Source organism: Rhipicephalus microplus, chromosome 9, assembly GCF_043290135.1.
Source record: "Rhipicephalus microplus isolate Deutch F79 chromosome 9, USDA_Rmic, whole genome shotgun sequence".
Taxonomy (NCBI): Eukaryota; Metazoa; Arthropoda; class Arachnida; order Ixodida; family Ixodidae; genus Rhipicephalus; species Rhipicephalus microplus.
The window spans coordinates 12,276,201-12,292,366 of record NC_134708.1 but is presented as its reverse complement, the minus strand read 5'-3'; the positions used below and the strand labels follow the sequence as shown (position 1 = coordinate 12,292,366).

Below are 16,166 nucleotides of genomic sequence, written 5' to 3'. Positions count from 1 at the left end.
AAGTATGGGGCTTAGAACCCCACCTTGAGGTACGCCGCGATAAGTATGATGTTGCCTTGTTGCGCCATCTTCTGTCTGAACGAAGAAGGTTCTGTCTTTCAAATAGCTGTAGACCCATTGGTAAACGCGGCCTCCCAATCCAATGCTTCCCAAGGCGTCCAGGATGGTTTCATGTAATACATTGTCGTATGCAGCCTTAATATCCAAGAAAAGTGCCGCTGATAATCTCTTTAGGCTCTTCTGTTGTTGTACAGACGTGACAAGATCAACAACATTGTCTATGGAAGATCGTCCACGTCGAAAGCCGGTCAAAGCCTCGGGGTATATATTGTTATGTTCCAAGTACCACTCCAGGCGAGTCAGCACCATTCTCTCCATCACCTTTCCAAAACAGCTGGCAAGCGCGATGGGGCGATAGGAGGCCATGTCCAGAGGCGATTTGCCTGGTTTGAGCAGGGGAACAAGACGGCTGCACTTCCACGAAGGAGGAACCGAACCGTTGCTCCACGAGTCATTGTATACAGCTAGAAGGGCACGCCGAGCTGTTCGTCCTAGGTTAGCAAGGGCCATGTAAGTGACTCCATCGGGTCCAGGCGATGACGAGCGCTTGCATGCTGCCAATGCTGCCTGAAGCTCCTCTAGAGAAAACATATTGTCCATCCGAGTGTCTCTGGACACCGGCGCGTTTCGTAGGTTACTCATCTTGATCCCGGACCCCTTTTTTGCAACCCTGGCGCAGAAGTCTTCCGCTACATCGATTTCACGTCGGCCTTGGTGGAGAGCAAGGCTTTTGAACGGACAATTCTGTTGTGGCAATGCTCGTAGGCCGCGGATTATTCTCCATATTTGCGAAAGAGGTTTGTGGGGATCGAGCGACTCGCATAGTGACTTCCATCGTTGCGACTGTAGTGCATTGATTCGACGTTGAATCTTCTTTTGTAGACGTCTCGCTTCCCTCAAGTCATAGATGGATTTCGTGCGCCTATAACGTCGTTCGGCGCGACGACGGATTGCACGAAGTCGCTCCAACTCCACCTCATATTTGCAAAAATCTGGCAAAGGTCCACAATTAAACGTTGCCTCTTGAATAGCGGCCTTCATTATACCTTCTAGGCTTTCAAGAGAGCCTTCTTGGTTTCTCTCGCATTGCTTCTCTGTGGATGATCTGTACTTTGACCAGTCTATCCGGGAAGTGGGCGCGATTTGCGACTTGCTTAGCCCCTTGATTTTTATATAGGTGGGGATGTGATCACTGCCATGCGTTTCATTGTCCGCAAACCACTGCACCTTGGTGTTCAGGCTACTCGACACAAAAGTTAGGTCGAGACAGCTACTATATGTCAGACCCCGTAAAAACGTGGGAGCGCCGTCATTTAAACAATGTAGTTGGTGGTCAGATGCAAAGGAGGACACATCTCTTCCCCGACGGTCCATCTTCTGGCTTCCCCACAGAGGGTGATGAGCGTTAAAATCACCGGTAATAATCCATGGCCCAGGTGTCGCTGATATAATGGCGCTTAATCTTGCTGGGTCGAAGCGGCCTGAAGGCGAAATATATACTGCCACTAGCGTGAAGTTCACGTTCTTACGCTTAACTGTCAGGCACACGTATTGGTTGCTGTCGTCCGGTGTTACTGAATGCTCAATATATGTGAGTTCGCACCTGATGTAAACAATGACCTTACTGGTTTCGTTACGGGTTGCAGATCTGAAAGCCTCGTATTTAGAAAGTCTTATAGCATTGTGAAGACGTGGTTAACAAATTACGATAATTGGAAACTGATTCTTGAAAACATATGGTCGAAAATCCGAAATGCGGGGTTTAAGACCTCGGGCATTCCATTGGAAAATTGATGCTTCTTTCACTTGTTTACGGAAGGGCTGCAGGGAAAGAGCCATGGTGCTTCTGTAGATTTGATAGCACCGGATTCAAAGCGTCCAGTATTTGAAGAGCGCTGTGGGCAGCCGGAGTCTGAATATTATTCAGGAGTACTCGAATTGTCTTCATGAGGGTCTTAATCACGTCTATTATTTCGTTATCTTGACTGTCATGACTTACTCGCTCTGAAGTAGCTTTCAGTGGGTGATGCTGCCGTTCTACTGGCGGTGTCACTGGCGGCAGCGCTGGCCACGCGTCAGGGTCAATGTTTCTTGCGTCTTTCTGAGGATGCTTGTTGTTGGCACTTGTTGATGCTTGTGGTGGTGAGTGCGTGATATGGGGTAGCGGTGTATCCCTGGCCTTTGCAGAGGATGTCCTAGGAGTTTTCCTATGGCGCGATCGTCGACGTCGCACTTTGGCAGCAGCCTCCCTGTGGGTAGAACCGTCTCTGGCCATCTGCCTCAGCACTTGCATTTCCTTCTTCACATTTGGGCACTGCTTTGATGACGCCTCGTGAGGACCTTGGCAATTGCCGCATTTGCGATGTTCTGCCTGGCAGGCTTCCGTGTTGTGCGACTCCGAACATCGGGAGCACACAGCAGAACTTGTGCAAACAGCACTCACATGTCCTATTTTACAGCACTTCCGACACTGAAGAGGTTTCGGCACGAACGGCCGTACTGTGTGTCGAAAATGACCAACTCTTACTTGAGTTGGGAGGCTGTCACCCTTAAAAACTAGTTTCACGCATCGTGAGTTCCCGAGACGGCGGGCTTGCAAGATTGTAGTAGCTTCCGTCACTGGTTTGATTAGAGTTGGAAAATCAATATCGCTAATAGAAGTGTCGACGTCGTAGATAACGCCTGCCCTAGAGTCCTTGCCATCTGGTATGAAAGAACGAACGTTGATGTTCCCGAGCACATTCACCTTGGTCAATACGTCGAGAGCAGTACGTTGCGTAACGTCTATCGCCAGAACGTTCTTGCGGCCATTGATTCTCACGTCTGTTATTTGTCCCGGAACGAGCGCCTCAAGTGACATAGACGTGACCTGGCGATTAAGTCGGTTCATGCTGTCAGCGGCATTCAGCGGGACAAACAAAATAGTGTGAACCGGTGGCTCTTGAATATTCGTGGTGGCCTTACTTTGGGAAGGAGATGTCGTAAGCAACCTCCTCTTCGCCTTGTGTCTTGCCACGGGCACAAAGTCACTTTCATCGGAGCTCTCATCACTGGCCGTAGAGTACATGAGCGTGTCCTCACTGTCGACGTCACTTGGGTGGCCGGAGCGCTTTCTTAGAGTGGCCACCGACGACGCGGGACGTATGGGTGGAGGCCCTGGTGATTCTACGTCCATTTCCGCAGGCAGAAGAGCGGCGTCTTCCACTAGCACCAAAGAAAACGAGAAAAAATAACAGAGACTGAAACCAGCGTTCCACTCAGGAAAAACTTCGTCTTCTTCCCAGAGCAGAGTGGATTAGGGGACAAACGGGGGTTAAGGATATCATAGTTGAAATAAAGAAGAGGAAATGGACATGGGCCGGGCATGTAGCGCGTAGACAGGATAACCGCTGGTCATTAAGGGTAACTAACTGGATTCCCAGAGAAGAAAAGCGGGTTAGGAGGAGACAGAAGGTTAGGTGGGCAGATGAGATTAAGAAGTTTGCGGGTAGAAATTGGCAGCAGCAAGCACAGGACCGGGTTAACTGGCGGAACATGGGAGAGGCCTTTGTCCTGCAGTGGACGTAGTCAGGCTGATGATGATGATGATCAACGCAGGAACGGTAAGAGCAGGCTTAAGTAATCTTAACGCAAGGCCATTAAGAGAAAGCTGTCATCGGCAGCGTTTACCCGACGCATATGCAAAGAATCAATATCGGCGTTCCAGCACGGGTCGAACCCAGTAGAATTAGAATGTTGTCTTTCGAAATTCGCAGACAATCGTCCCACCTGGTTTCCTCTTGGATAATTGTATTAAACAAACATCCGTTTTCTTTTTCTTTTTTGTGGCAATCAAGTAATCTATCAAAGAGCTACGCCAGGTCTCAAAACTGCTTTTCGAATAGACCATAATGTTCGTGAAACATCAATTGTAGTTAAGTGCTATCCACCAAAGTTCATTTATGTACCAGCGTCCAGCGCTACCATCCTCGTGAGCACAAGGGCTAGATCCCTGCTTACCACGTCTGCTGTTGTAAATAGCCGTGTTGCTCTTGGCACCATTAAGCAACTGTAAATAACAGGCTGTATAAAACATATACGATTATTGAACGTTTGTCTTTGTGTACAACATTTGTGGTACATATCTGAAGCGTCACTTTGTAATGTTTCGCTCAATCCAATATTGCAGCACCGTCACCTATCCACCACATGCTTGGCATAACAAGGTACGTGGGATCTGCCGAATTTTTTTTTACTTCTGAATGTTAGCAAGAATGTCACGTACCCCTTTTCTGCACAGCCTCCTTCCAACAAACCATTGTATTTTAGTTAGAAGCATCGAAAAACGTGCATTTTTTTTTAATATCTGCTTTTAACACCGGCTTCTAGATTACTCAGGCACCTTTACTTATCTTTTTTTCGTTTTGGCCCCGTGTTAGGCCAGTTTACTCTATCACTTCTAGACTTGGCTCCAGACAAGTTTGACGTGCATCCTGAATGTTGCGCAAATTTTCCTATTCTTGCTCATTAGCGTCCCCATGAAGAGGCTCGAAAAATGAACATATTGGTAGAAATTCTAGCATTGGAAGTTAAGACGAAGTAATCAATTCAAACATTAATGAGAGACGCCGTAGTGGAGGGCTCGGAAAATTTTGTTTACCAAAGGTGTCTTTAACGTGCACCAAAATTCAAGTACACGGGCCTCAAACATTTTCACTTTAACCGAAAATGCAGCCGCCGCAGCCTGGAGTTGATCCCGCTACCTTCGGGTTAGCAGTTCAGTGACACACCCACTACACCACCACGGTGGGAGATTGACCAGAACAGTTGCAATAACGTCGCGTTAGACGCTTGAACAGTCACATAACCGCAAAACAGGAGCTATCATCTATCAGCAGCTGCAGAAGGTATGGATGAGGGTGCCTGACATTCCAAACCGAACAAGAATGGTTTCGTAAGAGACGCACCTAATTATATGCAGCATAGCAAAGGGCTATACCGCAGGTGGGAATGGCAGATTTTGTGGGGCAGTCAAGTTACATCGAATCATCGTCTTCTGGGCGACTAGCTTCAGGTAGCACACGCGATGCTTGGCCCTTCCCTGGCAAGCCTTGAGAACAATTGTTTTTTTTTTTTGTCGGTAGTGAATCTGGTACGAGAACGACTCAAACGTAACATCACCTTGAGGTTAGATTCCTGCGATGTGTAAATAAACAAGGTTCAGCGCACGCTGCACTTGAGAGTACCCAGGACTTAAATTACCCTAAGGTACTTTTTTATAAAAACTTAGGATTGTGAACTGGAAAGGCCTAGAGACACATGCTACTCATATGAATTCTGTTGCTAAATTATGTTTATGTCCCATTGCTACGCACAAGACATACTATTTTCTATTTCAGCAGTGACATTTTCACCACACCACACGAATAGTTATGTGACATCACCAATACAAATGCTTGTTTTCCATTAGTTTCATCGCTGCTTTGGCCATCGGATTCATCAGACGCGAATAATGTTGGGAAACACCTGCATATATTTTCACTAACTTTGCGTGCGGTGGACCAGACTTTGTTAAAGTCTGGTCCACCAGACCAAACGTTTATGAAAATATGCAGTGCTGAACTAACGAAAGTCCGTATTCTGAAATTCTTGTATATATATATATATATATATATATATATATATATATATATATATATATATATATATATATATATATATATATATAGTGCAAAAAAGGAATGAGGCTTGTGATGAGCCATTGAAATTCTCTCACTAAATGTCAAGACGCCAGCTATTTATACGGCATTTACTCGGCCCTACGTTGTACCCAATTGGTAAAAATTAAGTACATGGTCTCCTAATTAGGCCACTGAATTAGGAGTTGGAGATTCAGGAATTCTTATTGATTCTTGATGTCGCCAAAATAAAAAAATACGCTTCAGAATCTCTCCAATGACGTTGGTGGATTTCAGCGCGAAATTTTAAAGCGAATGTTTCGCCTCGGTTTCGTCTTCTATTAGTAATCATATGGTGGTGGCTTTCACGACAGTAGAGTTCTCAGAGTACAGCTTATCCGTCTAAAGTGATTCACAGTCTCCTTTTCAACAATCGTTGCCTCATCGTGGACTGTTGTTTGCACCTGAAAGCAGCTTTCGGTGTAAAACGTAAATGAAGTAAGTGACAGGGATTAAGAATCCATGGATTTGCCCGTATCTTGAACTTCGTCAATGTGCAACGATCCGGTGAAAGTAATATGGCTTACCAACATGCATCCCTTTCCAGCGTTCCTACTCGCATTGAGAATTTCTACTTTTTCTCTCGACCTCATTTCGCGGTAGTTCCGATTCAAGACTGAATGCAGAACGCATCGCGCTAAGCAGATAACAGGATATATATACAGATGTAGACACTCCGTATCAGCCTTTCGGCCAAACTGAATTGCTCCCTTTCTCCACATCACCGTTGCGTAACCGCTGGCCACAGTTCACTTTTATATATTGTCGTTTCAAGTAGGGCAATGATGTTACCTCACTATCGTCGCAGTGAATGACCGGTCTACGACTGTTCGCTTGTGTAAGCGTGGTGGTTTCTACGTCTTTGAAAACTGCAATGGAAATGAAAAGCGCGCCAGAATAATCTTGGCAACTGAAAAATTGATAGCCATTTTATAAATGTGGCTCCTGACATTGCGAGTACGCTTTAGTGTTGTCTGGCTTGCACCAGCAGGAACGATAAGAATCTGGCCGGATGACTGAACTTCCAACGTTGCACTCTACGCAAGTGGTCATTGTTCTCCGCCTGATCGCAATTATTGTCGTTGAAATATTAGGAGCTCCTGACAGCTTTGTCGTTGCTTGTTTTTTCAGCGATAACAACGTTCTTGTTAGACCTCGAAGAAAGGCTGATCACGCCAGCGGCAATTTTTTTTCTCATTTGTCTTCTGTCATATTACTTTCTTAATGTGCTCGCTCGGTGAACCTGATATGACCAGAGGACATACAATAAAAGGTTGAGGCTGGCGTTGACCTTGCATGACACTGTCGTGTTTAGGACGCTGACTTCGGAAGCCACGCCGTGTGACTTCTCACATTTTCAAGCAGTCTCAGTTTACAGAAGCTTCTGGCTCGTCTCGGTGCACCATACCACGTTTCTTGCTATTGTTTCGCTAAGGAACAGCGCCAAATGCCCTTGTTTCTGCATTTACGTAATCAAAGCAAGAGAGATGACAGCGAAATGCGTCATTACTTTAAGTGACACTGAGTTTCGAAACGAACGATGCAGCCAAAGTTTTATCTCCTAGTCCTAACAAAGGAGAGCTTTAATTAAAAAACGAAATTAAAAAAAATGTAACTACGTCATGCATTGTTGCTGTATGCGAGACGAAAGCACTCGCTCTGACGCCTTCAGAAGCTGGCGTTTCTATTGCGCTGAAGTAAGACGACAGCAACCGCAACGCTAGGCTTGACAAATGGACGACGCCAGAGAAACGTTTGGATCTTGCTTCAGTGGACAGGTTGGCACTCGCGCGTTTGGATGAGGAATTCGCGCAAGAACTTTCACTTTGACTTCAGCCAGCTCTCCTCCAAGATGTTAAGCTTGAGAGCTACTGTGTATGTGATTGTGGTGTGCGAAGTTAGACTAGTCTTGATGATATACGAGGTGTGCGGCAGAAGTTCGTGCAGCGATCACTGAAGAAAAATGGCCATGTATATTTGTGTTTCGCTGCAAATGTTGTGTGAAGACGAGAGATCTCTGCTGACCATACTAAATGAGTCCTGGCCTCATCCGCAGCCACCGGTGAAGCTGTTAACGTACCATTTCCGTCCAGCCAGGTGGTCACACCACAACAGTGATCATCATTGAGGCACGGATGTGGACGTGCTGACCCATGTCATACTAGCTTGTTTGTCTGTGATTGTTGCGGCAGTGTAGATCTAGATGGTGTGCTCAGGTTTGTGTAGACGCTGCCTTTTCTCAAAGAGTTGTCTAGTTCTGTTGTGCTTGGCGATAGGGCGTTATTGCTTATGTGCGCTCAGAAGTGCTACCAATGATGGTGCTGGGGTGGTTTCCTGGTGGCCCAACCACGCCTGAACTCGGCTGCCTCGTGCCATGATTTGTTTGCATTGTGCCCCGCCACGGTGGTCTAGTTGCTAAGGTACTCGGCTGCTGACCCGCAGGTCGGGGGGTCGAATCCCGGCTGCGGCAGCTGCATTTGCGATGGAGGCGCAAATGTTGTAGGCCCGTGTGCTCAGATTTGGGTGAACGTTAAAAAAACCCCAGGTGGTTGAAATTTCTAAAGCCCTCCACTACGGCGTCTCTCATAATCATATGGTGGTTTTGGAACGCTAGACCCCACAAATAATAAAATAATAATAAATTTGTTTGCATTGTGCCGTGTTTCCAATCCGGCGTAGCATGCCAATTCATGCTTTGTTGATTGCGTCCCCTATTAGAGGTATTGGCTCACGCTTGAGCAGCTCCTCGTTCCTCTGTTCCTCTTGGGTTGCGGGAGCCCAGATATCACGCGAAAGGTCGTTCTGTGTAACTTTTTGACGTCACAGAGATCTCAATCTCAGAGCTCGCACATAGGTGCCCTAAAATGATTCATCCGACAGCTACTGCTCTGGCAAGTGTTCGGCACGCTTCCCGTTTTGCTCCACCGTGTTTCTGCGAAACACGTCGAACTATGATGTGCAACATCGGGCTCGACGTGCGTCTTAAGGCTCGGATACATTACTGGGGACTCTTGCCAGTAGAAATTTCTGCTTGAAGGATCCCAATTCATTCGTTAGTTGAGGTAATAGCACTTTCGCTGTTGATTAGAGTTATTTGCTTTCTTGCATTAGCCGCTTTCGTTCCGTCTACGCTGATCTATTCCGTCTTTTCTGTAGACAGCTCCACTTCGAGGTTACTTAAGGTATTGCTGAGGGTGAAGATAGCTGCTTGTAGTTTAGTTTGCATGCTCTGATCGTCGGGGTGATCTGCCGCTTCTATCCGTATTGTAATGTCATCTGCGTAGATAGTAAAACAGGCTGAAGTTTCTTGTCTTTCTGCCATACATGTCATGCTACAGATTTAAGAGCAAAGGACTTCAGATAAAGCCCTAGGGTACACCGTTATCTAAGTAATAGGTCCTCGAACTCCATCCCAGTGCTTTGCCGTGAAGCCTGATTGGCCTACTTTCGAGAAAGCTGCGGATCCAATTATATGTTCTTTGTATGGGATACGTTGGTGCCTTGTAGAATAATCTGTTGTTTCACGTTGTCGAATGCTTTGCGCATATCAACAGCAAGGATTAAAGGATTAAAGTTCACAAATGCTGGTTGACCGAGACTACCCTGCTTCTCCCCTCGCCCTTTCACGCTCGTTAACGACGGGTTGGGTGTTGCCTCAATACTTGAGCATTCGACCGCAGGTCTATCACGTGGAATGATGTGGTATGCACCCACCGAGCAGCGGTTATGGGTCGGCTTCTCTTATCTCTGCTTCGGACGTGCTGATAGTCCGCACTCGTGCGTTCCACCCGCGGGTAGAACATACAATGCGCTTAAGTATGTGATCAATTTGGACTTTACGCAGATCATGACGGTGACGGTGATGGCGACTCCGATTTTGTACCGCCGCGGTGGTCTAGTGGCCAAGATACTCAAGTGCTGACCCGCAGGTCGCGGGATCGAATCCCGGCTGCAGCGGCTGCATTTGCAATGGAGGCGGAATTGATGTAGGCCCGTGTGCTCAGATTTAGGTGCACGCTAAAGAACCCCAGGTGGTCGAAATTTCCGGAGCCCTCCACTACGGCGTCTCTCATAATCATATGGTGGTTTTGGGACGTTAAACCACACAAATCAATCAATCTATCTATCTATCTATCTATCTATCTATCTATCTATCTATCTATCTATCTATCTATCTATCTATCTATCTATCTATCTATCTATCTATCCACCTATGACTTGATGCTCTGGTGATCACCTTTTCAGCTTGGTGCCAAGGAAAATCAGTATGGGAGAGTAAGATGTGTTGACAAATATGACGCACTAATCAAGACATAAATAATGTCACAATCTCGTTGCGTGTGTCGTCAAAGACTTGTCGTTAAGCATTGGTACATACCCGTGGGCGAGAGAGAGAGAAAGAAGAAAAGTATAGGAAAGAGGGAGGTTAAATAAACTCAGTCCAGTTTGCTACCCTACATGGGTGAGAGGGAAAGAGGGAGTAAAGAGAGAGAGAGGAGGAGGAGGAGATACAGCGCATAACACACACACAGCGCACACACAGTATAGGTTTCACAGGCGGTCCCACAGTGACGTTGCCCTCAAGAATTGTAGAAGGGCTCGTGTGGCTTTCTGGGCTGAAGTAAGTGAAGGCCACCCTTCCAAGATATGTTTATCCCCGGTAACTAAATTATATGAGTATCGTCTTTGTCATTCCTTCAAGCGTGAAATCAAGTATAGTACATTTCTACTTCGTAAGATTGCTCTGCTAGAGCCGCGAAAACATATATGCAGAACAAGAAATACAGATATATGGCACGTTCAAACATACAGAACAACTTACGGCACGCAAACCCTGAAGAACCAGCTTCCGCGACTGCTCAATAGCTTCGCAGCTAAAAACGCACCCCTTGAAACATTGACAAATAAAGAGTTGTTATCATTTTTTCTTTCATAATTCCTGTTATCTGTTTGCTCGCGATTTCTGTGCCTTAAAAGTGTACTTCCTTGTATTGTGTCTTTCATTTTTCTTTTTCTGTTATATTATGCACATTTGGTTGTGTTATATTATGCACATTTGGTGAATCCTTGCTGTTCGCCAAGTTAGGGGGCAGCAGCTCAGTCAAGCTGTACGATCCACGGATTTTGCAGCTTTTACTGCGGGCCCCTGTCATCATGTACACAATGATGATGAAATAAACGTATTATTATTATTATTATTATTATTATTATTATTATTATTATTATTATTATTATTATCCCCAGAGTAAATAGTCAATCATCCAGCCTCCTTAAGGCACACTGGATAGTCCGGCGATCTTTCTTAAAGTCTGGACAATGGCACAGGACAAGGTCGAGAGTTTCTAAACAATGGCAGTTATCACAGTAGTGAGGTCAGCCAAACCAATGCAATGACCTAATGAATTCGTGAAGTCAACGTCGACCCATAACCCATACAGCATTGTAGCACCCCGTCACGAAGTCTTTGATGGTATCTGTATTGGAAGTAATAAAGCGAGGTTTTATAGACGTCGAGTGGAGTTTAGAGGAAGATTCTAATACATAAGTGTGGTATTGCACGCGATGCGGCGAAGTTATTTTGCGGCATCAACCCTTGACAGAGGTATGAGCAGTGTGGGTGCTCCGTCGTGGGCATGACGGGCAGCGTTTTCGGCGAGGTGGTTACCACCAATCTCACAGTGACCAGGCAGCCATTGAAATATTATGTCATGTCCCATGTTAGTGACGCGGTGGCAGATTTTATTGATTTTAGATACCATCTGATGGTAGTTCCCGCGTCGTAGACTTCGCATACATTGAAGGGCCGCCTTGGATTCACAGAAGATAGCCCATTTAGCAGGGGATTCTCGCATAACAAATCTAATTGCGGCCAGAAGGGTGGCGAGCTCGGAGCCCGTAAATGTTGTGACGTTTGAAGTCTTAAACTTGACGGTGATTGACCGAGATGGAATCACAAAAGCGCCCGTCGAACTTCCCAAGACTGAACCATCCGTATAGATATGAGTTCGGTTTTCATATGATATATGCGAAATCTTCATTGAGATCTGCTTGAGGGCTGCAGATGACAGGCTAGCCTATTTCTTTATCCCCGGACTTTAAGGTGTACAGGAGGTCTTTGAAGGCACCACTCTGGGCAAAGCAGTATATATGGTTGCAGGTGTGAATCTCCAAGAGATAGAATGTTAGTTAGCCGCCACCACTTTGGAGGACTCTGCGTTCGGTCTTTCCAGTGGCAGGCTAGCAAGGTGATGGTTAGGCAGTCTGGATACATGGCAAATGTGCTACTGGAGTGGGTCGACATTTATATAGGTCGTGATTGGCTGGTCTAATTGGCAATGATAATAGTTGCGACCATGTTAGCATACCTAGGCAATCCCAAGCAGGTGCAAAGGACTTGGCCTTGAATGCTTTGCAAGAGTCAGATGTTGGTTTTTCTGACATTTGAAATCACGGGTGTGCTATATCGAAAATACCCCGCTCTGTACAGTTCAAGTATGACTGACACGGATGTTCCCCAAGTTTTACCAGCGAGAAATTTCATTAGATGGGCGATAGAGCCGAGTCTCTTCTTCAAGTGCGCGATGTGAGCACTTCATGAAACATCTTTATCAACAATGATGCCCAGAAATCTATGGCGTCTCGTATACGAAATTAAGATATTCTCTATAAAAACGGCATACCAGAACATAGCCTTGCGAGTGAGAGAAACTAAGGTGTGTTTCTCGGGAGAAATTCTGAGCCATCGAGCACGGAGATACTTTGACGTTGTTTTCGCTGCTTTTTGGAGCCTTGCCCGTACCTGGGGTCGCGTCACTGCCGAAGCCCAAATGCAGATGTCATCGGCTTACACAGAAAGGTTGACTGATCGAGGCTGAACTCGAGCAAGTCCAATAACCGTGAGGTTAAACAAAGTAGGGCGGAAAACTCCACTCTGTACGTGGGATGCCCCGAGAGCTGTAAGGGCATATAGTGCGGCCTTTTGCAGTGCGCATGAAAAAAGATCTCTTCAGTAAGCAGCTCCGAATTCATTTAAACATTTCTCCACCGATTCTAATAATTTCCAAGGCATCGAGAATGGCATGCATTACGTTGTCGTAGGCCCTTTTTACGTCGAGGAACATAGCAACGGATATGCGCTTGAGGGATTCCTCTTGTTGCACAGAGGTCACAACGTCGATGACATTGTCTATGGAAGAACCGCCTCATCGAAAATCAGCCACAGCCTCTGGATATATATTGTAGCGCTCTAGGTACCATTCGAGGCGTGTGAGGACCATTCTTTCCATTACTTTTCCCACGCAGCTATACAGCGCAATAGGTCGGTATGATGCGAGGTCAAGCGGCGATTTTTCAGGCTTGAGGATCGGTACAAAGCGGCTGAATTCACACCTTTCAGAAATGACGCCGTCAGTTCATGACTGGTTGTAGCATTCCAGTAGCAGGTCCCGGCCCCGTCCTCCAAGATGGCATAACACAGCATACGTGGTGTCATCCGGCCCAGGTGATGATGAACGCCTGCAAGTAGCTAGGGCCGCGTCCAGTTCCTTGAGTGAGAAAAGCACATTTAGTCCAGGGACACGCACTACAGGAGCATCGCCGAGAACCTCATAACTCATGGTGACCACATCACCCGCAATCCTCGTGCAGAAATCTTCGGCAATGTCAACTTGCAGGCGGCTTTGTTGGGGAGCCAGTGGGCTGAATGAATGTCGTTGTTGTAGATTCGACCCAAGGCCACGTACCGTTCGCCGTATCGCCATTTCACCATAACCCACCAGTGTTGGGCAGCCAGCCGGAAGCTTTGCTTGCCAACCTCCCTGCATTCAGCTTTTCTGTTTCCTTCCCTTCTTCATCCATCGCTTGAAATGCGTATGTAAGTAGAGTGGCATTGCGTCGAACTGTGTTGGACTGCTTCATTACTCATTCAGGAGTGTACACAGGCGGGTGCCGTGAATGCGAGGGAGTACGCAACAGCGTCTCAGTTAGGGCAGCTCGTAAAGGCAGGGGAGCAGAACTGGGATAATTAACGAGCGGGGGTGAAACATTGCGGTGTCGAGACGAGCCACGTCGACAAAACTCTTTTTTTGGCACCGACTTCGGCGAAAAGCACCTGCATTAGTTACAGCCTTCCTGCGTCATTCGTTCGTTTCCTCTACTTTATGTTGGGCGGTGGAAAAGGTCTGTGGATGCTTGGACAAGCTGCATTGCGAAGCGTGAGCGTCACATGCGCTTGCCAGCTGACGCGTCTGCGAACTTGACGCACGTGTGCACGAACCAACTTTCTAAAAAAAAAAGATTACATTTGTGTGGTGATTATCTAAATGAAGTAGCTTGCGCTTATTAGTGCACCATGCAAGACTACAAGCTTTATTCTGATGACAGGAACAGAGACAGAGTGAGAAGGATATTGCCCCGTGCATTTGTTGTTTCAACTTTTCTTTGATTGACAGTTTTCGCCCACGATCAGGAATGCTCAGCGCACGGCGCATTATAGCTCGAGAATGTTCGCGATCTTTGTAGATAATTTTCTCAAGATTACACCCACTTCTTGCACATTACAGACTATTTTGGAAGCTACGTCATTGCTAGCGATAATGCTAGAATATTTGATGTCAAGATTAAAAATACCGACGCACTTCGCCGCTTGTCAGCTGATCGCTGGCCGACGTTTTGTTCGCCGCTGTCAGTGCCCATGCTTTGTTGTAATCTGACCTTCTATTTCTTGGCCACAAGTTCGGCCTAATAAACAGTTTTCCTCTGAACATCGAGTGTGCTCTTTTCGTCCACGTCACGACCCCGTGAAAATCTGTCTGATATTATGAGAACATTAGACTGGCTGCATGAGCTAGATGGGTCTCATCCTGATGTTACAAAAGCATAGGCGTACACAATTGGGTCCCACCGCGGTGGTCTAGTGCTTATGTCGCTCGAGTGCTAGTTCAACCGTTGCGCAATTGAATCGTGGTTTCTGCGGCTGCATTTTAGATTGAGGCGAGAATGTTTGAGGCTCGTGTGCTCAGATTCAACACCGTATTCACCAACGCTCCTCGACTCGACTTTCACCCTTCACTAGACACAGTTGAGCACTGCGCCACAGCTCGGCTCAAAAAAAGACGCTGCGCTGCTCAAGAATCGCACCAGATTATCGCTGATATGCACTGACTGGCCGTGCCTAGAAACGGCGCTCCCATCGGCTTTTTCAAGTGAAGGTGAAGCGTTGAGTGAAGGGACGTTTTAGAATACGAGGGTTAGGTGCACGTGCTGTGCCAAGTAGGTCACGCCCCAGCTGCGCGTTGACGTCGTGCGCGCTGACCTCACTCTCTCCCTCGCCTGCTACGCACTCGCCGCTATACCAGGAGCCAACGCTTCATCCGTTCGCCCGCAACACCTGCCGCTACCGCTGCTCGCTGCACCTCACACAACTTCGACGTCGAATGTCTGCAGGAACCTCCCAGTGTGCACTTAACCGACAACGTGGCCGTGGTAGTCAAGACGAAACACGCACCAGCTCCGGTCCGTGTCCACTCTGAACAAACGACTAGACCTACGCCAGTTATCGCTTTAAACGAATCTTCCAGCGCTCACCGCAGCACCCGCGTTGGCCTCGCTCAATCCGTCACGCCACCCGTGCGCACCACTCATGCTTCGCATCCAATCAGGGCTGCCTTTCGGAAGGTGGTGTTTTGGTGCTTGATTATTTTGTTTGAAAGGCACACTTCCTTTTCAGTTCTTTCTTCTGGCTTCCATGGCTAGAAGAAACGTGCTGAAAACACTACCTTATCTATATTTATTCAATTGCAAATGACTGAAATTAGACACGGCTAAACAGGAAAACGGGGGCAGTACGGAACTATCGTTCCATAGAATGTAACCGTTATCAATATTACCAAACTAAATCTGACACCAATGGAGGCGCAAATGCTGTAGGCCCGTGTGCTCAGATTTGGGTGCACGTTAAAGAACCCCTAGATGGTCGAAATTTCCGGAGCCCTCCACTACGGCGTCTCTCATAATCATATGGTGGTTTTGGAACGTTAAATCCTACATCATTAATCTAAATTTGACACATAAACACATGGATATCGAAATGAAACCACTTGTGCTTATTTAGGAAATATGTGATACGAAAGAGAACAATCAAGTTTGGTGTATCCATCTGAAGTAATTGTGTCATCCTAAAGGGTTTCACTCTAGAAAAACGTCATTTTGAATAAAAATAATAAAACATTGACAAACCATGATGACTAACAATCAGCATAGCAGGATTATATTATCACCCCTCACACCCGGAATCTGAATCTCAAAGAATTCATCGTAAAATCCCGCACAGCTATGTTTTCTTTGTTTTTCGTTACTACACTCACTTCCGTCTCCCGTTGGTTGCGATCC

At 46.6% G+C, this 16,166-nt stretch overlaps 1 protein-coding gene across 2 annotated transcripts in view; it reads left to right on the top strand.

Moving 5' to 3' along the window:
* Positions 1 to 16,166, top strand: part of LOC119163474 (uncharacterized) — a 403,044-nt gene that overhangs the window by 168,278 nt on the left and 218,600 nt on the right. For both annotated transcript variants that reach the window (XM_075873142.1, XM_075873143.1), the window contains exon 3: positions 4,229 to 4,265. In XM_075873142.1, the coding sequence (XP_075729257.1) occupies positions 4,249 to 4,265 (17 nt within the window). In that variant the 5' untranslated portion in view covers positions 4,229 to 4,248. The remainder of the gene's footprint in view (positions 1 to 4,228; positions 4,266 to 16,166) is intronic.